This window comes from Rutilus rutilus, assembly GCF_951802725.1.
Source record: "Rutilus rutilus genome assembly, chromosome: 4".
NCBI classification, from domain to species: Eukaryota; Metazoa; Chordata; class Actinopteri; order Cypriniformes; family Leuciscidae; genus Rutilus; species Rutilus rutilus.
In genome coordinates, this window is record NC_140212.1 from 10,134,746 (window position 1) to 10,158,066 (window position 23,321).

At 39.3% G+C, this 23,321-nt stretch overlaps 1 protein-coding gene across 1 annotated transcript; it reads right to left on the reverse strand.

Moving 5' to 3' along the window:
- Nucleotides 1-624: 624 nt before the first annotated feature.
- Nucleotides 625-23,126, reverse strand: cnot4b (CCR4-NOT transcription complex, subunit 4b). Its single transcript, XM_084407564.1, has 13 exons — nucleotides 22,916-23,126; nucleotides 17,553-17,782; nucleotides 16,540-16,737; nucleotides 14,143-14,229; nucleotides 13,818-13,919; nucleotides 13,264-13,389; nucleotides 13,067-13,185; nucleotides 12,583-12,786; nucleotides 11,941-11,995; nucleotides 11,524-11,779; nucleotides 10,905-11,441; nucleotides 4,355-4,576; nucleotides 625-2,594 (listed from the first exon to the last, which is right to left on the reverse strand). Exons 2-13 carry the CDS (start codon nucleotides 17,724-17,726, stop codon nucleotides 2,281-2,283), a joined length of 2,394 nt encoding a protein of 797 aa, XP_084263690.1. The 5' UTR covers nucleotides 17,727-17,782; nucleotides 22,916-23,126; the 3' UTR covers nucleotides 625-2,280.
- Between the last annotated feature and the right edge of the window lie 195 nt (nucleotides 23,127-23,321).

Genomic DNA, 23,321 nt, shown 5'->3' on the forward strand with positions numbered 1-23,321 from the left:
TCTATTATACATATAGATTGACTCAACCATGCTACGTATGAATACATTACTTATTTGGGTAATTATAACTGAGGACCTGAAGACACATGCCCAGTCGCTGCAGTTTCAGTACTGCATATTTGTTGGCAACTTCCACTGCCAATTAGATCAGCACTGCAGTAATTTAGGCACGAGAGCATGACAGAGCGGCTCTGCTGAGCGTTTGAAAGCGGAGCACTCGGTAAGCTCGCTTCAAACGCCTAATGCACTCTTGACATTATCTAGGAGCTGCTGCCTCTTTACTGAGATAAAGTTAATTGGGCCGCTCCGAACGTATTTGAAGGCTTGCGTACTGGAGGTTGGTATTGACACCCACTAAAGGGAACAAAAAAAAATATATAAAAAATAAATGAAGCGAAGTGCCAAAAACCCTCTTCCGGACCTGATCCCTCAAAGGAGCAATCGCAGACAAGCACTGATGCAAATGAGGAGGATGTGTCCAAGCGCTTGCGGGGCAGAGCGAGAAGGTGCGACAGAGCCCATCGCCGCCTTTCCTCGAGCTCTCTGAGACGTGATGAAAGAAAGCTAAAGGTTGTCAGAAAAAGAAAGAAAAAAAAAGGAGAGAGAGAAAGATCACTTCGACTCTTTTATTTAAGATTTAGTTTTTATTTTCCTCCAGACCTGTAGAGAGGTACAATTTCCTCCAGCTCTTAATTTTTCTTACATTTTAGCACTGTGTAAAACCCAAAGTTAAACTTTACTGGTTTCGTCATTGTCGTCGAGATTTAATTTATCCATTCCTCTTGAATACTGTTGAATACCAAACGGTCGGCAAGAACCTACACAGCTGACACAGGATTAAGACCATTAAAAGAAAACTGAGAAGGTAATGGGGGGAGGGGGGGAGTGACAAACAGCGTTAACGGTCCCGGACGAGCCCCCTGTGTATTGCCAGAACCTCAGATGCCCAATAGAGCCACTATCCCAGCTTTCCCTTTTATCGCTTTTTGTGGGGGGGGGGGGGGGACGTGCAAAGTAACTGCAACAGTCAAAATCGGCATAATCACATCAACATTATCACCCTCATGAATTTCTCTCCACTGGAAAGCCCTTTAACCCTGATTATTTTCTCCACACACCCACCAATCGCAAGTTTTCCGCTCTGTCGTTCAGAGGGAAGGTTCACGCCACGCATTCACACTTAAAAACGTCGTTTCACTCGGACTCTAGATCTATTTCCTAAAACTCTGTGCACCTCGCACACCTTCAAGTTTCTTCAGGGAGCATAGTCGGAGCGTAAACACTGATTAGGCCACGTACATCGAGGCAGCTATGAGAAACACCACACGGTGGCGTCCCGTGTGCTACACGAGCCCTGCGCTTGAAAGGGGTCGGTGTTACCCAGCTCTCCATTCCTCTTCATTTCGCAACGCGCCGCCCTCTGATACAGAGGTTAACGATCTGTTGCGATCTAAAGCGGAAGACCCCCCTGACCAACCAGGCAATCTGGCGGATGGGTCAAAGGCAAAGGCCTGCATCCATCTACAGCTAAATGCCGCGTTGAGAGCGGGCACCACGTTTATGACCCCTAAAATGCATCTCCCTTTTAACAAGGGCGCAGAAAGGTAGAACAAAGTTAAAGGCCAAAGATCCTTGGTAAAAGTGCTTTTTGCTTGGCCTTCATTATGCCTTTGATCCGTCAGAATAATGGAAGTCAAGTACCCTTTTGATCAAACATAAATTGAAGCCCTGTTTTGATTTTGGAAATCTACTTGATTGCTTAGCGGCATGGCTTTAAGGACTCTCACAGGAAGCATCTCTGTTGTGCAGATGGATGAACAGGTGCTGTTCTTTTTGGTTTAGCTTTGAAGGCAGACTCTTACTTCTAAATCAAGACACTTTTCGTTTGATTCTTTCCATTTGGTTCCAATGGAATTTCTAGAAAACACATCATTGATGATGCCTTGTTTTATTTAAAGAGTAGAGTTCCAAAAATGATGGACTGACGTTAATGTTACGTATTACTAAGGAGTTTGTTTACCTTTTGAAAACCTTTTTGTTATGCTTTGATACGACAACTGGCTTGTTTATGTGACCGTTTGAATTGGGGAAAGCTGGAACAGAGCACTAGGGCAACAAGGAAAAAGAAAGACTGAACCAAAGGGGAACACAAATCAAGGAAAAGGGACAAAAATGAGCAAAAGGTGAAGAGGGAAAACAATACAATCTTGTTATTTTGTTAATAGCTTTGTACGGATTCATCTGCCGTGTTTGTCGGCGGTTCTTCGGATTTCACAGTTCCTAATGGCGGTCCATGCCGGCACTCTGTAGCAGATCTGTGGAGGCCTGGGCTGAGGCTCTGAAGGCGTTCTGGAATCCTGGGGGAGGAGAGTGGAACTGGGTGGCGGGGTTGGCCGTGGCTGTGGTTGGATAAGGGGTCCAGCCGGCTCTGTGGGGGAACTGGGCTCCGAAGGGGCCATTGTGTGGGGGCTGAGGGGGCACTGTGGAGCCGGAAGGGACATCCATCTCTGTGAGCGCCTGCAAGGATTTGAGCCAGTGGGGGGGGTTATCATCCTGCAGAGAGTCCAGACTGTTGCCTGAGGATGCTGGGATACCTGAAAGGGACAAAGTGATAGGAAAACTAAGGGTCAACATATTTAAGATGTATGTGTCAAAAGTTCTTTTTTTTTAGTAATGTTGGCTCCAGATGTTTTTTGCAAAACATTCAAGTAAAAAGTAACAGCATTTCTTTGAATACATGCATGTTGAATATATAAATGTTGAATGCAAATCTCATTTTCTTGTTTTTAATCATTATTTTATTCCTAAATACCATTACGTTTGTAGGGAGTCGCACTGCATTTTACAATCTGAACTAATCTTGCCCTGTTATTAAAAAGGTCAAATTGTCTGATGTTTTAGGAGATTAATACGCTGGGTCTGCAAGAGTCCTCTCTACAACATAATCTAGAAAATAATCTTTATGACTTGCAAAACTAACAATACTTCACTGCAAAACATGTCATGTTCACTGCATATTTTCCTTTTTTATTTATTTATGCCACGGGGAAAATAAAATCTAAATTGTAAAACTTGATCATCACAGAAGTGTATTCAAGTCATTATACATGTGAATCACATTTTTATGTATTTTTGAATTAAGAAATTCGGACATTACATTGAAAGTGATACAAACAAAAAGTTATAAAAGCATAAATTGTGAATATCCACTGCCAGAAATAAATCACTTTAAACATAACCGCATACTGTGCTAAACAGGACTGAGTTTGCTTGCAGTCAACAAATCCATCGTTCCACAGTTGATGCTACGTAGGAATCCATTTATCACGTAGGCGACATTATTGAGGACATTTTTAAATCATTCGACATAATGGGATTAATTACATAAGGAAACAGGCCGTTTTGGGGTGCTTTTGCACCACTTAAAACATGCCAGCCTGCTGTGAGCTATTAATTCTAAACCCCCTGTGGATGATGGATGCTCCAGGCAGCCGCTGAGAGCACCCAGACAACATCCGTGACATCCATACAGATTGCAACTTCGACCTTAGGGAGCAACAGATACAACGTTGCTATTTCCCGTCAACCCGGGAGAGGAAAATGGCAAAACTTTGCTTGAAGTATCGATTAGAAATTTAGCTGCATAATTCAGTCTTTTTCTATTAAACAGTAGATGAAAATGTTGCTTGAACGATAAAAAAAGAACACTATAAAATGTACATTGTTTATTTAACCACTTTGGATATTAATTGTTGGTTTTTTTCTGTGTGATATCTGATTTAGTCCACATGGATGCTTTAGACCGCCTGAAAGTGCAGGAGATCGAACTGATCTGAAATGTGTGCCCTCTTCTGTGGCCCTTAAAATGGCTTTACATCTCTGACATTTTTAGTGAAAAGGTTACTTATAAATGTTTAAAAGGCCTAAATGCATTATTCATTTTAGCTCCCAAAGGCACAATTTGAACGAGCCTAGTTTTTCCCGAGGTCGTCAGGTAAATTTGCTTCACAAATGTGTTTTGTGGTTTTAATACTGTCAGAATCTAACACATCTGTGTTATTCTCACACAACATCAGTAAAGATCGAAAAACAAATTGGCAATATTATCACATTCATTTTAATTAGTAATATTAAATCATGAATAATAATGAATGAAATATATTCCAATGTTAATATTTAATATTAGTATTTTTGTGTACATGATAGATTATAGCTAGATTTAACTAAGTAGGCAAAATTAATGTGTAACTTTCTTTGTGAACAGAGAATGACAGGTGCAAAAGGGAAGGAAACAATTATTAACAAGCATTTTACAAGGCGACATTTTTTTTGTGTGAAGGTAATGCCAATGTACCTGTGATGATGGCGGGGTCCATCCAGCTGGCTGTGCCGTCCCAGCTAAGGCTGTGTGAGATGCCGCCTGGGTGGTTCACGCTAGAGGAGGAGGAGGATGATGAAGACGAAGATGAGGAGGAGCTGGGCAGTCCACCAAAGTTGATGTTGATGTTGGGTAAAAGCGCTCTGAGCCCGTCCTGCCACTCCTTCACATTTAGACTTTCTACCGAGGTGCTGTTTTCTGTTCGGGAGGGTGCCGGTGGGGTATCCAAACGCCCGTGCGCACAAACGCACCAGAAAAGACGAGATTGGGGGACAACAGGAGAGATGAAGAGAAGATGGAGAAAGAAAAAGCAATTATCAGCTTCAACTTGTACAACACAAAAACAAGTGCTGCTAGTTGTGTTATTCGGTGATTCATTTTAAAGCAAATTGTGAAAAACAAACTCAAAAACAGCCAAAAGGAGCACAACAGTAAAATAGGATTATGTTTAGACTGGCAAAATTAAAACCGTGAAAATGACTTGATATGACGGATTAATCGGATTAATTATTTGCCATATAATGACTGGCGATCAATTGACAGCCCTAACAAAAACACAATTTAATTGAATTCTTTTGCATTTCATGAGATATAGAATAAAAAATTAAAAAACAGCATTAAATCAAAGCTGGACAGTGTAATAACAGCCGTTACTGTAATAGTGATTTATACTTGATTCAGCAAAAACAGCAGGTGATATTTGGCTCCCTTCTGAGTCTACTAGCCCTTTCTAATGGAGGAACAATCATTATAAAGCTCTTTACAGTCCCGTTATTATTCAATTAGTTTCTCATTTATTTCTGTGTGTCACACTGGAGGAGAGACGTGCGGCTTCAATAACGCAGAGCTTCTTTCAGCTGGACCCAAGCCAAAATAAACCTTTTCTTCTCTAATCAGGCCAGTATTCTCCTAAGGTTTGCTTCTGCCCACAGGGACAGAGAAACCAAGCAGCAAAGATGATGAAGGGGGGAACGGAGAGAAAGAGAGAGAAGCGAGAGGGACAAACAAGGAAGAATTGCAAAGACAGGGGAATGGAGTGAATGAGATAACCCTGGCAGGAAAAAAAAAAAAAAGCCTTTAGCCTCTGAGCTTGACTTAAGCCGCAGCAAACTTCTCTGGGCACCTTGCTTCTAAATACATACAAGCACAATATATAAAAGAGGTGAAAACTTGACCATAAAAATATCATAATGAGGTTCTGTCTTATTCATTGTCATTAATCTGAGTGTAATAGTGATACAACATGTGAAACTAGGCCCAGCAAAAAAAGAAAATTGCCTGTCTGTCTGGGACAACTGTCAATTATAAGCTGGGAATCAGAATCAAGCATTTCAGACGGTTGCGCAAGAAAGTGCGTTTGGGAAGTTCTTTAAAACTGTCCTTTGTTAAAAACACTGATTCAAAAGTTTGTTTGCATCACTCAAATTTCCAAATCTCTGCAAGGAATTACAAAATGGCAATAAAATGTTTTATTAGAAATAAATGTAGTTAAATATTACAAATAAGCATTTAATTTATTGTATTAGTGAATCTAAATTGATCTGTTTATTTAGTCAAAATCATTTTCAAATCATTTTTAACGGCATTATACTTTTTAGCATTAAATTACAGTATTTGGCTATTTAACTTTTTACAATTTTTTTGGACAATTGGTAGAAATAATTTGAGAAAAAAAATAAAATAAAAAAATAAACCTTTTAGGAAAACTTGAAAGTAGATTCTGATTTTCATTATTCCTGATACATAAAGTAGGATATTGCTATCATATATATTTTTTTAAATTATAGATTTTTTCCTCAATGGTCCAGCCCTAACCCACACTGTCTACTGGGACAGCCTGCTGTTGAATGGTCTTCAGACAATAGAGGTGAACCCGGCATAGACACCAGCAGCACTGATTGTGTCAAACAGGTCATGCTTGTCATTTCATTACTTTGCAATGTGGGAATTTAAAGAGCAGACGGAGCTCCCCCTCTGAGCGTGGGCAGGGGTCAACCTATGGATGCTGCAAAGTCAGCTATGCGTTTATTACTCCATTAGTCAGTTAAAACCAGACATAATGGGTCTCAACCAAGGGGTCAAGGTTAAGCTGGTTAGCATGGGCCAGTTAGCCCCTGCTGGTTAGATGTAGTAACTACATCATTTGAATGCAAAAAGGATGTTTCTCCATTGATTCTCCACTTGCCTTTCGAGTTTATTTATTACAGCTAAATATGCCCTGCACACAACACAAATGACAAAAATTTCATTATATTACAGTAGGTGATTTCCCAGTGACCGGTAACCAAATTAACAATGATCAAGCCTCAAACACAGAGGAAGTGACAAGCTCACTTGGGAAACGCTGAATTGGTTCTGTAGTCGATACAGACAAACCTAGTCAAGTCAAGTGTGAGAACGAGCCAATATGAGAATCTAGACACTCAATATCAACACTTGAAGAGGACTGGACTTTAATGAAACACATCTGAAGGAGGAGATAAGATGAACAAGGTGTTGAATAAGGTGAATTAGGTGTTCTATTTAAACCTCTCCACAGTTCTTCCTTCTGATTGGAAAATGCTCGTCTAGCCAAGTGTGTCAGGCATTAACACAATCACCCATGTTCCCATTTGCATACTCAGATAAACAAGTGTCATCATGTTTTATTTATGTGGATGGGACAAAAGCTAAACTCAGAATCACTGCAGCAAACTGAAGGAACCTAATTTCTTTTGAAGTGCTGGAAAGGTTGTAAAGTAGGTGTTTTTCAGAGAAGGTTTGCTTTGCGATTCATTTTTAAGTGATGAACAATATATCAAATAGGCTAGGGTATGTTAATAAAACATTAAAAACGCACAAATCACCACTGTAACATATGCTTTAGTTATTTTGGCTGGATATTCAAATAAAAATGTTTTATATACACTACTTAAAAGTTATTTTAATTCCTTTATTCCACAAGGTGCATTCATCAAAAGTGATATTTATGAATATTAAAGATTTCTATTTCAAATGTCTCTTTTAAACTTTCTCAAAGAACCCTTTAAAAATTTGTATTACGGTTTCCAAAAAAAAATTAATCAGCCCAACGGATTTCAACATAAAATAAATAAATCTTGAGCAGCAAATAGGTTGATTTCTGATAATTATATACATTATACTCAAATAGAAATGTTATTTTAAATTGTAATAATAATAATAATAATAATAATGACAATATTGCAGTTTTATTGTATTTTGATCAAATAATTGCAGCCTAAATGCACCTATTCTAGCACCATCACAAAAACAGTTTCACGTTATGACACTAAACACACACACACACACACACACACACACACACACACAAACACCAAGCTGACATTTAGTAGCATTGGCTGATAATCACGTCAACTTGGATTATTATCTGTTTTTAGGTATTTTTTGAAAAAGTTTAAAGTAAATAAAATTAAATATTAATCTTCGGTAATTCTATATACATTATAATTTCGACAACGCAAATTAAATACATTAAAGGGATAGTTCACTTTGAAATTAATTTTTGATATGTTTTAGCTTACCTCAAGGGCATCCAAGATGTAGGTGTCTTTGTTTCCGCAGTAGTTTCAATTTTGATATTTTTAGGTCAAACCGTTCTTGTCTGTCAGTCATATAATGCAGGTCGATGGTCACTGTCTCAAAACACAAGCACAGAGTCCAAATTAAACAATTCCCCATCGTAAGTACACATTGATGGCCTAAGACACGAAACGAGCGGTTTGTGTGAGAAAACGAACAGTATTTATATCATTGTTATCTCTTGAACACAGCACACGTCCAAATGATCTGACGGCGCGGGCGGGTATAGATATATACATAGATGTCGCCTTGGCTACGGTTTCGTTCCAATGAACTGCAGTAGCCAAGGCTACATCTATGTATATATCTATACCCGCCCGCGCCGTCAGATCATTTGGACGTGTGCTGTGTTCAAGAGATAACAACGATATAAATACTGTTCGTTTTCTCACACAAACCGCTCGTTTCGTGTCTTAGGCCATCAATGTGTACTTACGATGGGGAATTGTTTCATTTGGACGATGGGGAATTGTTTTAATTTGGACTCTGTCCTTGTGTTTTGAGACAATGACCATCGACCTGCATTATATGACTGACAGACAAGAACGGTTTGACCTAAAAATATCAAAATTGAAACTACTGCGGAAACAAAGACACCTACATCTTGGATGCCCTTGAGGTAAGCTAAAACATACCAAAATTTTATTTCAAAGTGAACTATCCCTTTAATCAGAATTATAGTAGCATTAGCAAAACACTTTATAGTCAACCAATTAGCTTATTTTTCCTCATTTATCATTTGCTTGCTTCAGTGGTGTTCAATTACATCTAAATCTACATTTTCCATGTAGCAGAAATCTCTCTCTCTCACACTCTCAAACACACTTCTAATGAGACTGCATGGGTTGGCCCTCCAGCCTATTTTGGTATCTCGACTTTTCTTCGTAAATAATGCAATGTTCTCCTCCCAGGTCCTGGGCAGCTGCATCCTCTGGAGGACACCATTTCAAACAGGGAAGACCATTTCTCTCACGGAGACTCGTGGATTGAAGAAACAAACAAAATACACTGCACAGCACAATAGAGTCTTGAAAGGAAGCCAGTAGTCATGCTAGTTATTCATCGTTTCTACGAATAATGAAACCTTGAGGTCACAACCAATTTCCCCATCCCTTCTTTTTGCACCAACTGAAATTCAAGTTAATTTAATCTTCAAAAAGTAGAGGCATGCTGAGAAACAAGCAGCATGTTAACAAATGCTACACTTCCACAGCAGTGTCAGCAGATTAGATTGTTTCCCATAAAAAGCCCTACAGCTAGGCCGCAAGGTAACGCTTTATTTAAATGAACTGAATTCCTGAAAGATCAATTCAGGATGGGGTTGGGGAGTAACTAACTGACGCTACTGATTTTTCAGTTGCATGACAGTAGCTCAGCTGCTTTAGTGTCGCTACTGATTTCAGTGAATCGCTTGCAGTATATTATTTGTAGTTAAATGCTGCTGTTCAGCAAGTTTTGAAATTAGAAAAATTAGTTGTTTTAGTTTTCCTAGATACTTTAATGCTGACAACTCAACTGAGATGTGTTATTTGTGTGCCTAATAAATACTGCTTTTTATACATCATCGTAAACGCATCTTTAATCCGTCCCAACATTTACTTGTCCACGTTGTTATGGTATCAGACTGAATGACGTGCTTTATGATATTTGCTCCTAGCTGAAAGGTTCAGGTAATGGCTTGAATGAAATGTCAAACTGTAGCCTCTTCCCCCTGTCTGAGTACCTTCTCCTCAGACAGATAATACCGGTATTTGATATTTTCTTGAGTTACGGGCTGTTCTCACATCAGAGAAACAAAAAATAATCTTTGTAAACATTAGTCTTTGTATAAGTTTCGGCACATAGTTCATGCTAGGAGAATCATCTGTCTTTTCAAGTCAGACTGAATGAACCTGGCTACTCTAAATAAAAGCACTTACCAGATTTAGAAGTTCACCCCGTAAACCACAGAAACATACCTAAAACGCTAAAGGTATCATGCATTATGCACACTGCAGCCCTGTCATGAAGATGTCCTCAGGGGATGATGATGATTACATGCTCTACAATTTGTATCAGCACTAAATGTGACACCGATCTCACTGCTAGAAATCATGAGGTTTCATTCCATAAGAGAGCCCTTGGCAATCACTAGAATCTTCTCTGATGATGTACATGGCTGAATGATGGGAAAATAGTACTACACTGCCCACCAGTGGCTGAGTTTGCAATGACAGAGATAGCCATAATGCAAACGTAAGAGGGCAGTTTGCAATGTATGCAATATGTGACCCTGGACCACAAAACCTAAATTTGGACCACAATTTTCTGAAATTGAGATTTATACATCATCTGAAAGCTGAATAGCTGAATATCCTAATGGTTTGTTAGGATAGGACAATATGTGATTTGAAAATCTGGAATCTGAGTGTGCAAACAAATCTAAACATTGAGAAAAATCGCCTTTAAAGTTGTCCATTTATGTTCGCGATTGTGCCGCATTCACTCACAAAAATAAATATTTTATATATTTACGGTAGGAAATTTACTAAATATCTTCATGGAACATGATCTTTACTTAATATCCTAATGATATTTGGCATAAAAGAAATAATAGATAAAAGATAATTATGACCCATACAATGTATTGTTAGCAAATAGATATTTCCACACCTAATTAATGGCAGTTAAATGTATTGTAGGCGCTACTGTTACTTCCACTGTTCATATTGTATTGCATCACATTTTAAATTTAATTTAATAGCACAGTGAATATTTAGAGCTGCTCCAGCAAGGCTCAACCAGTCAAGAGCAGTGAGTGATTTTCTCTTGTCTTTTGTTATTAGATTAACAGAGCATAAAAGATATGCAACGGATATGCACACACACACACACACACACACACACACACACACACACACAGATCCCAACACTGGTTTACACTCACCTGTCATATGGATACCTCCAAGCCCCGTACTGTGATGATGTTGCTGTTGTGGCGCCAAGTTCAAGTCCAAAAAGCTGCTATGCTGGGCAGCAGAAGGGGCCCCGCTGTGATTCAAGTGTTGGAGGTTATTGCGCATGTGCATGCCCATCCAACTGTGGCGAGAGGTCTGCGTCTGGCCGGGAAAGCTGAAGGAGTTGTAGACGGTGCGGTGTGGGAGCTGGGAGAAGCCCCGTGAGGGCAGGCTGGAGTTAGGGGCAAAGTGTGAGGACGTAGGAGGCTGAAGTGCGCTTTTCATGGAGGGGGTGTTGTGTAGCGGGCCGAGTAAAGGCCCGTGGGGGAAGACTGGCCCTGACATTGTGGTGGTCAGGGGCAAGGAGGCATTATCCTGCACTGAGAGCTCATTCTCTATGAGGTCAGCCAGTGCCTTACGGGTGACGTCAAAGGGGTCAAAGCCTAGGTCGTCATCCTGCTGCTTGGTCGAAGAGCCGAAACCGAAGGCCGCTTGCCAGTCCGTAGAGGACGACACTGGTATGGTTTCTGTCAGAATGAAGACAAATAAGTGTACATTTCACATTTTTCTCTTTCATTTGAATGAGTAAGTCTAAACTGGTCCAGGTACCTGAAGTGAAGAGGCTCTGTGGTTCTGGGGCAGTGGGCCAATCGGAGTTGCTGTGAAGGGAATTAGAAAAGTTGGGCAGGCCACTGGGGATGGGATTGGGGTGCCGAAAGTTGCTGTTGTCTGAAAAGAGCGATTGTGACTCGGCTGCTGCTCCTTCGAAAGGCGACCGTACTGTCAGTCCTGCTACACAAATAGGCACCACTAGAGATGGCTTGGTCAGGCCAGGAGGGGGCGATGGGGAGTGGTTGCCAGAAATCTGAAGAGTTTAATAAGGAAAAAAAAAAAAAAAAATCATGATGTTAAAACATTAGTAACTTCCCTAATAAAAGAAAAGTGATTCAGATAACATTATTTAGGTGTACAGCTTGCCATTCTCAAAGGTAAAGATTAAGAACGAACATGCAATCATGAACTTACTTGTGATGTTTCTCCGTTACTTATGCTGAAGCAATCTGAAGATTTGTTATTCGGGCTGCAGGAAAATAATAAAAACATGAGAATCAATTACATTCTGACAAACAGAATTTAGGCTTTTATTCACATTTAAATGGATCAACGAACATAAACAGAAGCTCAAAGTGGTAGTTGCGTAGACTGTCAATGGAGGGACAGAAATCTCTCAGATTTCATAAAAATATCTTAATTTGTGTTCCCGAAGATGCAAGAAAGTCTTACAGGTTAGGAACAACATGAGGGTGAGTAATTTATGACAGAATTAAAAATTTTGGGTGAACTAACCCTTTAAGATGTTTGGAAGAAAAACATTCTTAATTGTCATGTAAATGTTAAAATAAAAATAAAAAATTGACTACATTTTTGTAATTTTACAAACAAATTGAATGCTTAATTTTTTCTTTTCATTTTGAAAATGTTTTTTTGTGGAATTCAGCATTTTCTCTTTCTAGAGTAGGCTATTTAGTGATTGTTCTACCATCCAGCGATGTCTTGAACACTGTGACCTTGGAGCCCTTAAGTCTTTGAGAATAAGATGATGAAATGTTCAGCAAAGGAAAAGGCTGACAGAATAAGGCACAGGGCAGAAGTTCACAGGCTGGCTACCTGACAGGGTCACAATTTGACGTGAAGGGAGGCAGGCCAGCGATGGAGCCGAGGCCCAGCTCTGTGTCCAGACCGTCTGGAGTCATGTTTTCAGAGTCTGAGCCGCCATCTAGGGGTGGGGTCTCATGGTGTTCTGGAAGCCCATTGGGCATCTTCCCTGTGGTTTGTAACGAAGGCCACGCCTCTTTGTTGTTACTGTTGGAACTGGGGGTCATGATACAAATGCAAGATTAACAACAAAACTATGAGATGCTCCTACTTCACTTTAGATGACCAGATTATAATGAATTCATTTGATTTTATTTCTAATATTTAAAGTTTGAACACATATACTAATTCTTTTTAGAATAAAAAATGAAAAATATGAAAGAATTCCCATGTCAATGTGTGTCATTTCTGAATAAATAAATAAATGAATAACTTTTTTTTATTATTATTTTTTTTTTTATTGGAGCTGCTGGGAAAGGTACAATTGAGTACAAACCTCTGTGATGTGCCTGATTTGCCCTTTGTCTTCTCCCCTGCTGAGTTCTGCAGGAAGTTGGGGTTTGTTTTGTATAGGTCCTGTAAGAGTTTCTGTTCATATTCCTGATGTTTTCCAGCCTGCAATGTCAAATGTTAAGAGTTCATATGCAAGTTTGTTGACATCAGTAAACAGGTTGCAGGAGGCTGCAACGTTACCTGCATTTCTTCTTTTGTGAAACTAGCAGCTTCGTCTCCCAGCTCGTGAAGATACATGCAGTCTGGTTTGGGACACTGCATGCTTTTTAGAAAATAACTGCAGTATTTTGTTGTACCTAAAGAAGCCTGCATGAAAAAACAAAAGCAGGTGTAATACTGTATTTAGATATATGCCGAAAGATTTTCAAAAAACAGCTTGTATACAAAGTCAGGTAACATCACAATTACCTCAGAGAAGCCATTCAATGAACTCTAGAGAGGCATTTTGCTAAATATATGCACTATATTGCAAATTCACTGTATTTTAAATGCAAGTAGCATACAAATCAGTTAATTTTAACCTTTAATATTATAATGATGTACCAACTTGGGTTCCCTGTATAATTTACAGCATTAGTTGAGAGAGAGATTTTTCCATGAGGAAATCTGCCACACACTGTACCTGATGGGACCCAATTAATCGATATCGTATAGCAAATTTGTTTCAACGCCCAGCCCTAACTGAAAGTATATTGCTATTCATAATATTGAACTATTTTTGTCACAAAGTTTACCTTAAGTGTTCTGCCATCTACTACAACATTGTTAACACATTGTATAGCTCTGAGGGCATCTTCTGATCGAATGTAAGTGACGTAGGCACTGGCGCTAGGACCCTGGGGACAAATATCAAAACATATTAGATTATTAAATCAGACAAAACAGAGAAATTAGGATAAAACTAAATCAGCAAAACAAAGCAGTATTCATTTGCTGTAGTAAAAAAAAAAAAAAAAAAAAATAAATAAATAAATTAAAAAAAAGGACAAATGGCAGAATGTTTATTATGCAAAATATTTGAGCAGGCAAGAGATTGACCGAAAAGAAAGTGAAGCTCACCTGTGAGCCAGCATAAGAAGTGCTGTTATTGATGACCACTTTGTGGATCTTTCCAAACTTCCCGAAGTACTCTGGCCTTTTTAAAACCTGCAATCAGACATCAATTATATATTTATAAAGCCCTGATTGCTGTTTGCAGATCATCAACAGCATAAGCAAATGCGGTTTGTTTAGTGGAGTCACACAGGGATAGAGCACACCTGATTATCATGATTCACCGGAAGGATATGACTCAATCACCATTTATTACAAGAGAAGGCCATATGAAATCTAGGTTAGGAACTCAATGTACACCATCAGCACTGTGGCAAATATCATTTAACAATTCAAACCACATTTCTTACACCAACAAAGATCATTTCTACTTATAAAACCTTACATAACTAAACCATTTTACACAAAGCCTTTTGAGGACGGGATAAAAACAGGATTTGTGTGAATGACATACTGTATTGAGAATCGACGACCTAAACACTATCAACAGGATGTCCACAATGTTCAGCCAAATCAACACTGGAAACAAAGTGTGGCACACAAGTAGGTCTCTAGCAGCGGGTGACTGACAGCTCATTGGCGGAGGGCTTCGCCTCGATGGCATGGTGCTTTTGAGATTCTGGTCACTCTTGAACTGTGAAAGCAGTCCGGATGTTTCTTTGCGGTCTTTGTTCGCGTGAAGCAGCTTCACTCTCTTTCTGTTTTTTGTTCTTTTTCACACCCTCAGTGTGAAATAAACAAAAGCACAAAGACCGATATGTTAAAGGGACGATTGGTACAGAAAGAAAATGAAGGCAAATCCTATAAATTAAAGACCTCTGATAAACACAGACTAACATAGATTTGATGGGGGGGGTTTTTTAAGCTTTGTGCTCCTAATATCATTTGGACCGGAATTACAAGGCATGTTCTCATTCTCTCTCACTGAATAACTTGTTCTCTGCTGAGAGCTATTCAGGGTACATGACGTTAGCGGTGATGGCAAAGAGGGAGAGAAAGAGTGTCAGAGAGAAGGGAGCGAAAAGAGAGTGAAAGCTGTTTTTCGTGGGCTGGTAATGAAGGCTAAGTGCAGCTAGTGGGCAGCTAGCTTTCTCCCATTTTCCCAGGAAAACATTTAATCTCAGGTTTTATTTCCATTTGACGATATGTGGCATAAAAATCAAATCTTCACATCTTCAAGGATTTTCTTGCAGCTACATGGAAGCAATTCTGCACAACATATCAAGAGAACAGCCATAATAATAGGTAATAGGTATGCTTTACCACGGCAAAGATGCTTTGGAAGCACTAAAATATAGAATTTTTTTCATATCTGACAAAGTATAAAGTGAGAGTGATGCCACAAGGCACATTTTAACTTGTTGACACAGGCAACTACTAGCGGTCAGACGATATATATATATATTGACATGGCTGAGATATTGGCCGATAATTCAGATAATCAGAATCAGCCAATACATGACGCAAGCAGGACATTTTATCATTATTTTAACAGCGCTGAGAACCCAGTACCTGAGCACAAAGGAGCTACAATTCTCAGTCTTCATTAGATTACTGTCTTTGTTCCCTCGGTTCTTTAATAATAGAAAGGCAAATGCTTTTTAATATATTATCTGAATTCAGAAAACAGGCATTTAAACATTACATACACTGTGTACTGCATGTAAAATTAGTGTTGATTCCCAGAGCACACCATTTACCAGATTATTGTTGTTTGCTTTTTATTAATGTTTTTAACAATTTCTTTATATTTGAAAGGGCAATAATAGGACTACAAAATCAATAATTTGCTATTGTATAAATCTAGAGGTCTTTTTTTATAGTAATTATCAAACTATTTTAGCAATTGTGTCAAATTAATATAAATCTTATAACAAAAACTGTTGTGCTAGTGCCATTTCCCATCTTTACATCGAATAGTATGATCTGCCTGCTCTCCAAGATATCGGCAACCTTTCTCGATTGACCACTAGTAACTACTAGATTAGAGTCAGATCCAGATTATAAATCCTGTGAATACACAGAAGGATGTGAACTAAAAAAAAAAGAAAAGAAAAAAGAAGTCCTTTATGTTCTTTTCATCCACTCATGAAAGTCTCGTTTCAGCAGATAGGAGAAATGCTCCTTAACCTTAATTTTTCAACACTTAAACAGATAAGACCTTGATAGGACACAGAAGAGAAAATGTAAAACCATGTACCTTTCTATATCTTGCTTGCAGTGAAACTTTTATTAAACACGGAAACCATATGTGGGTGAATTTTGAGAGCTCACTACAAAAAAGCACCAAGATGAAAATTAAAGCTTTGGTGTTTGAATATGGACTTCCTGAATTGTTCACACTGAGTTTGAACGACATTAGTTACACAGAGGTCAGGAAAGCATTGAGTTTTGCTGAATCACCTCGGGGTCGGCGAGTCTTTGTGAAAGGCCCACCACAAAAACCAGGTTTCTCTGGACGACTCGCACACTGGAGAGGTGCTTGCGGTTCTCTGTGATCTTCTGCTTCCGCTCATTCTGCTTCTGCTTCTTCTCGTTCTTTATCCTCTGAAGTTCCTCTTGAGAGAGAGGTTTGTACACCGCAGGGTCTTCTGGATAGGGCTGAACCAAACATAAGATGCTAGACGTAAGAGGACTTAATTCTAGAAGATGGATCTTGTTTCACTAAACTAGGTTATTACAGGTTATTACTAGGTTATATATATATTACATATATATATATATATATATATATTTTTTTTTAAGTTAGTTTAGTTTATGGCCATATCAGAATCAAAGGCTAGATTCATGGCATGAAAAATAAAATAAATACAACGCATAATAAAATGTCTTAAATCTTAAGTTTAAAATCTAAAAGAAATGCTAAGATTTTCACAAAGTAACAATGTATCAATGCATATATAAACAGCAATACAATGCATGCAATGAGTTATTCAAGAATTTACAGTGTTTAATTGTGAAGTGCAAATTTAAGATGTTTTAATGTGCCACAGATTAAGGATCAGCGGACACCCTGGAGTTCTCTTTAAGATCACCCACTGGAATGATGATGATGATGATATTGCATGATATATGCTGCAATAAACATGGATATAATAATGTGCATTAAGCACATTAAGGTTAAGGAGCTGCAGTAAACTGGCCACTACAGGGACTGGTTTTAGTGAGTGAATGGGAGTGTTTAGAGAAAGAATACAAGCACTGGAAGCCTGTTGGTGCTGCACATGTTCCCTCCACACAGCTGTACAGCACCGATAAAATCACGCAGAACCTGAGGCAACAGCAGGAGCGTGAATTAATCCAGCAAAGTTCCCTGGGATGCTGAATACTAGCCATTAAAACATCTCATCTCCTTGAGCTCCCCAATGGAGCAATTTCTTAGAAACAAATTAATGGTTTCTCGACTTATTTGTTACCTTTCTGCAGGCCGGACAGAGGCCGTTCTCGTCTGTGCGTATGCGATGCCAGCAGAAGCGGCAGATCTGGTAGCCGCAGGTGCAGGGGAAGAAATTGACGTCATCAATCTCCAATGGTTCCATGCACAGTGGGCACTCCATGGGGTCCTCCTTCACCTCAGGGCTGCGGGACATCCTATGGCACGGCACAGAGAAAAGAAGCGGGGTGTTCTCACAGTTCAGAGGCAGAGCTGAGGAGAAAAAATTAAATAAAAAATAGTTACAAATAATATTTCAATGTAAAAAATGTATTTAATATGAATTTACATTTTAGTTACGCTTCAATTCGTCTAATTAATAAAGTTTCAACCAAATGAAGCTTCTAGATTTACAAATGCAGCCAATATCTACTATCTTATTTCCTTCCAACAGTGTGTAGGCCTAATCTTGAGCAGCAAGACAGAATTAGGCTCATATCCTTCAAATAGTCTCAAAGCACACTAGAGGTTGCATCAGAAAGCCAATAATGATTCTGCTACTAGTAAGAGTGTGTCTGCGTGCGTGGGAGGAGTTTAAAACTTCAGTCATGAGAGGAACTGAAGGCATAATTGGAATCGACAAGCACAAACACCCACACAAACAATTGCAACAGTTTCATAAACAAGTATATATGTATCCTCTAGGGATCATCCAGTGAACTGATAGTCTAACTGTGTAGGTGCAGATTCAGCAATTACTGAAAATGAGGTTTTGGCTCCTCGTATGGAACACAGATCCGTGGGCACATGACAAGGGTCGCTGAACATAGGATGCATTGGTTGAAAACCAATTTAATGTCTCTGTGGTGTTATGTGACTGCTAGCATCTTCATTTAAAACACTAATGAAAACTAATGTCGGAGTCCTAGTGTGCCAAAGAAAGGGCAATAACATTTTAGTGGCAATCAGTTTTCTTTTGGCCAAATTTTTGTTGTCACATTCTGGTTTGGAGTCTTTGTTTCCGCTGTAGTGCTTAAACTCCTATGTATTAACAACATGGACAAGCACAAATACAGCAGTTTGTCCGAGACACTTCTGTTCCCCGGTGGCACTTCCCTATGAGGTTCATTTATCAAACAACGGTCTGAACGAAGCTCCCAAATGTGAACAAATACAGGACAGCCTTGTGTTCATAAACAAACAAACCGGAATATGAAGCTTCCATGCAGAGACTCATCAATGGCATGTTAAACTTACAAACTATTGTCAGGGCTCCATGCATTTTGCAACTTTCCTACCACTGACTACATTTTGTTAGAGGTCACACTGGGGCGTCCACCACCACGTTGCCCAACTGACAAGACTTCTTTCAAAAACGAAACAAAAAACATCTTAACCCCAAACTTTTGAACAGTAGTGCATGTATATATAGCCTCATAACTACCAGACACACAGGCCAACAAAACCCCAATTTTGATTTCACAGAGTCTTTATGGTCACTCCGCCAATAGCGGAAGCACCAGGAGTGTGAAGAGGAGTCAGTGGGTGGGTGTGAGTTGATGGGAGGGGAGCATTCTAAATATATCCCATCCTGGGAAGGCAGAGTACAGCAGGAGGAGTCAGCCCCTTGAATCTCCCTTTAAAAGGGAAATGCTGATTGAACGCAGAGGGTGGTGTGAGCTACATGTAGGGTAATCAGCACTTCCTGGGATCCACACGGTCACACCCCAGCTAGTGTAGTGGGAAGGGGGGTGGCGAAAATGAAGCGCACCATCTCCTTAACGTGCCGATTTGGAATTATCTGTGTAAGAGTTTTTTTTTTTTTTTTGCTATATTCAGAACTGTATGGAAGAAGGAATTCCCACTGTCAGTGAGGTCGGGATTCCTTCCCAGTAGAGGCGGATATCAGCTGCGAGTAATGAAAGCTTTCCGCTGGCCCCTGCTGGGAATGAAGCATAAATATTTAACCATCACTCTCGTAAAAAAAGGGATCTGATTACATCACAATGCTTACAAACCCCAAAAGACACACTCAAGCTGCGCGGGGTTTGATTCCTTCTGGCATTCAACATCACATGCACATGCTGTGAAAGAAAGATGCATAATATGGAAGGAAACTCCAAGAAAAAGTCACAATTGACCTTTGAACAGTAAAAAAAAACAGAGTGCCAATTCTGATTGTAAACTAAGTGTGAACGCATACCAAACTGGATTAAGTCGAACAGAAATCAAGACTTATAATTGTTGACCACCAAAGGGGCCAGAATTACCCACAAAATCTCTTCTAAATAGACAGACTAACAAACATGTTTGCAAGGTACTGGGAAATCGTAGGGACAAACAATGATCTAAGCCTACAATGTTTGAGTTTTGGCGATGGTAGATGTTTTCGTATATACATTAACCCAGTGTGCCGTGAGAGCTGAACGCTGAACGGACGACCTGAAGGGCCCTCGATCCTCTGTGTAGGGGTCGATGTGGAATGATCTTTCTTCAAAGCGTACTGAATCCTTGAGAAAACATTCAAATGGCTAATTGCAGGCCCATCAGGCTTTCTGATTTTCTCCACACCTTACTGAGACTCTCCGGCACACTTCTTCAAAGCATACAAACCGAATGAATTCCATTATTTGTTGCCTGAGACACTGAGAAGTGAACGTTTCTGATAATAGCTATGAGCATGCATGTTTGATGGTCAAAATAATTCAGAAAACTTTTGCCAGAACCTTTAATAGAAAACCATTTGAAACTACGTAAATAGTGCAAATCTCAGGAACACCGTGGCGTCTAGAAATAAATCGAAGGGTTACACAACAGAGCACTACTAACCACACAAAGGATGAAAATAACAACTGTGCAAAACTGCAAGTTTCAACACACAAAAAAGCTTTCAAGACGGACTTAGAATGTCTTTGGTACCGGTTTAAAAGGGTTTCTGAAATAGACAGTTAATTTAATGTGCCAGTCAAATCAATGGTCTGAAAACTGAAAGGTGGTGAACATGCATTTCAGAATTTCTGATTTCAATTAAGAATCCGATTCCTTACACACAACAACAAACTAATTTAACTCAACTACACAGTAACAACACTGCTATACATTAAGACAGACTGTCAGACTCAATTTACAACATTATGATGTTTAATTTGTAATAAATAAAATAAAAGGCTCAAAAACATGCCTTTTACGAGGACAAAATGTAGTACGCCGACAAGCTTAGTGAAGAGACAGACAGTTGTCTCAGCTGACATCATTCTGATGTCATAGAAGAGCGTAGCTGAAATTATCATCAGAGTGGGAGTCGTGTCCGTTTGTGGGCTGCTCTTCATGAGCAGATGGACAAGGCATCGGCAAGGAATGAAAGATGTGTCTGTACCACAAATAGCCATTCTGGGCAGACAGAATAAAAGCACAAAAAAACCCCCAATAAAATAAAACACTTTATGAGACAAATGGTTTTTTCTAACATATCTGAGATGACCCACAGCTCAGGACAAAACAGCTTTAATCGTTTCAGATCTGACTAAAGCTGATGCTAAAAGAAGACTTTTTCCTGTATTGCCAGGATTGCGGCAGACCCGTTCGGACTGAATGTAAAGGTGCAACTTTTTCAACCAACTATAAAGACGAAGAAGAGCTTAATTTCTAAGCAACTGAACACCAAGGCAGTGATCATATAGCAGCAGTAATCCTTGCCAGAAAAGTGTCTCACAATCATTGTGTCTGGCACAAACAATCCCTGCTGGACAGTGCGCTGGAACTGGGCCTAGACATCCCTGTCCACTTAAAACCTGCTCCCAAATGATATCGCTCCCAAAGAAGCACATTCCAAGCAAAACTCTTCTTTTTTTTACCCGTTCACACCAAGAATGATAACTACGATTACTATTAGAATCCACACAAGCGAATTATTTATGTATAGGATATTGTTCTGTTTATTCAAAGTCTTCTGTCACTTTAAATGCTCGAGCTTTGAAAGCAGGATGGATTCTGATTGGCTGTCAATGTTTTTATCGTTATATTTGTGGTGTGGACTTTTGCTATTCCTTTATATTTAGAACAATTTTCTAGAACTATATCGTTCTTGGTGTGAATGTACCTTTACTCCTGAGATCGCTGTTCTAAGTTGATGTCTGAAATTTGTATTACAAGCACTTCTCGTGTTTTTTTGCCTCTATAAGATGAATTGCTGCTATTCCTCATTTGGATAAAAGCATCTGCTAAACGAATAAATGTAAATGTGATAAATGTGACTGGCAAACCGACTGTGTCAAATTCAAAACCAAAGTGTTTAAGGAAAAAGTTCACCCAAAGATGGCCACGATTCTGCCATCCTTTACTAATTCTTCTCACGTTGATCCAAACCTGCATGACTTTCCACTCTCAAACCAGTCAGACAGTCTCCGCCACCAATCACTTTGATTGCATCTTTCTTTCCAAACAAAGTGCTGCTCATTCTGCCTAACATCTCATTTTGTGTTGCACAGAAGAACAAAAATTAGTAATATGGGTTTGGAAAAACATGACTGCGTATTCATTTCTGGCTTGTCTATTTCTTTAAAAAAATAGGCTTACAGCTGAAAGACAAAAAGCACATAGTAAGCTCAAAAGGCCCACTGCTGACAAAACAGGATTAATAGTGCACACTCAACACAGTAACTACAGAGTCCGGGAACATGATGCTGTCACCAAACACAAAAATATCCTCTTTTGAGAGACTCGTATGATTGTTTGCGGAAAGGAAAGGTGCATTTGGTCAATAAAAACCAGTAGCAATCACCTCCTGTCAGTGGTCTGCCTATTGAAACACGCGTCACCCACAATAATGAAGGGTGTGGACAAAAAATATATAGAAATGACCTGCAGTGACAGAGCAATCAAAGTCATCGTATTTGGCATCACATCTGTAAACTGATGTTGCATAGAGCAGGAACAGCAACTTCCTACTCAAATAACAAGGAAATCCCCTCTATGTAAAAATACATAATCATACACAGAAATTAATTCTGTTTCCTTGTTAATGCATTTAAGTAAACCAGCTAAGCTAATACCTATTGAAGTTATTCAAGAGGCGAAATATACACCAAAGCCAGTGTACGTATACTATATACTGTCTCAAAGTATGCATAATAAATACTAAGTCAGTGTTTGACGAAGCGAGGATTAATTTTCGTGTATTTTATTAAAAGCCGGTCAAACGGTGCGGCTAGGGGCTAACTTAACTTACTCGGCTAACTAGACGACTAACGTTAGTCTGTCAAGCACACACAAATACAGGAATTTCCACAAGAAATGGACGTTTGCGGGAGAAAGAGGGATGAGATGTGTTATTAAGAGGTGAATTGAGAGAGGAAAGCAGCTGAATGTGGAGGCGGTGGACAAGAGAGGCCTTAGTGGGATACTCACCCTGTCTATCTGTACAGATTGATTCACAGCAAATAAAATCTATCTGACCGACACAGGTCTAGCAGAACAGGTCGCAATATAATTTCCCGGGTGGCTTGTCACTGCTCCTGTGTGATTTGATGCGAAAACACCAAGCCTTGTTTCTTACAGCCTCTCTGTTGAGCGGTAGTGCCTCCTAACCACCATCTTACATTGAAATAGGGAGGAGGGGGGGGCATCAAGTTGTGACTTTTCAGCGCATGCGCAGTTGATGATGGACCTTTGCTTTTGTGGGTAATGTAGTGTGCTACATAAAGATAGCGGCAATGTTTAGAGAACTATATTTTGAAGGCTGAACTCTGTTCTCAACGGTATTATTTTCTAGAAATGTTAGGTCACATTTTTATTGGAGCAAACTGTGATCTGT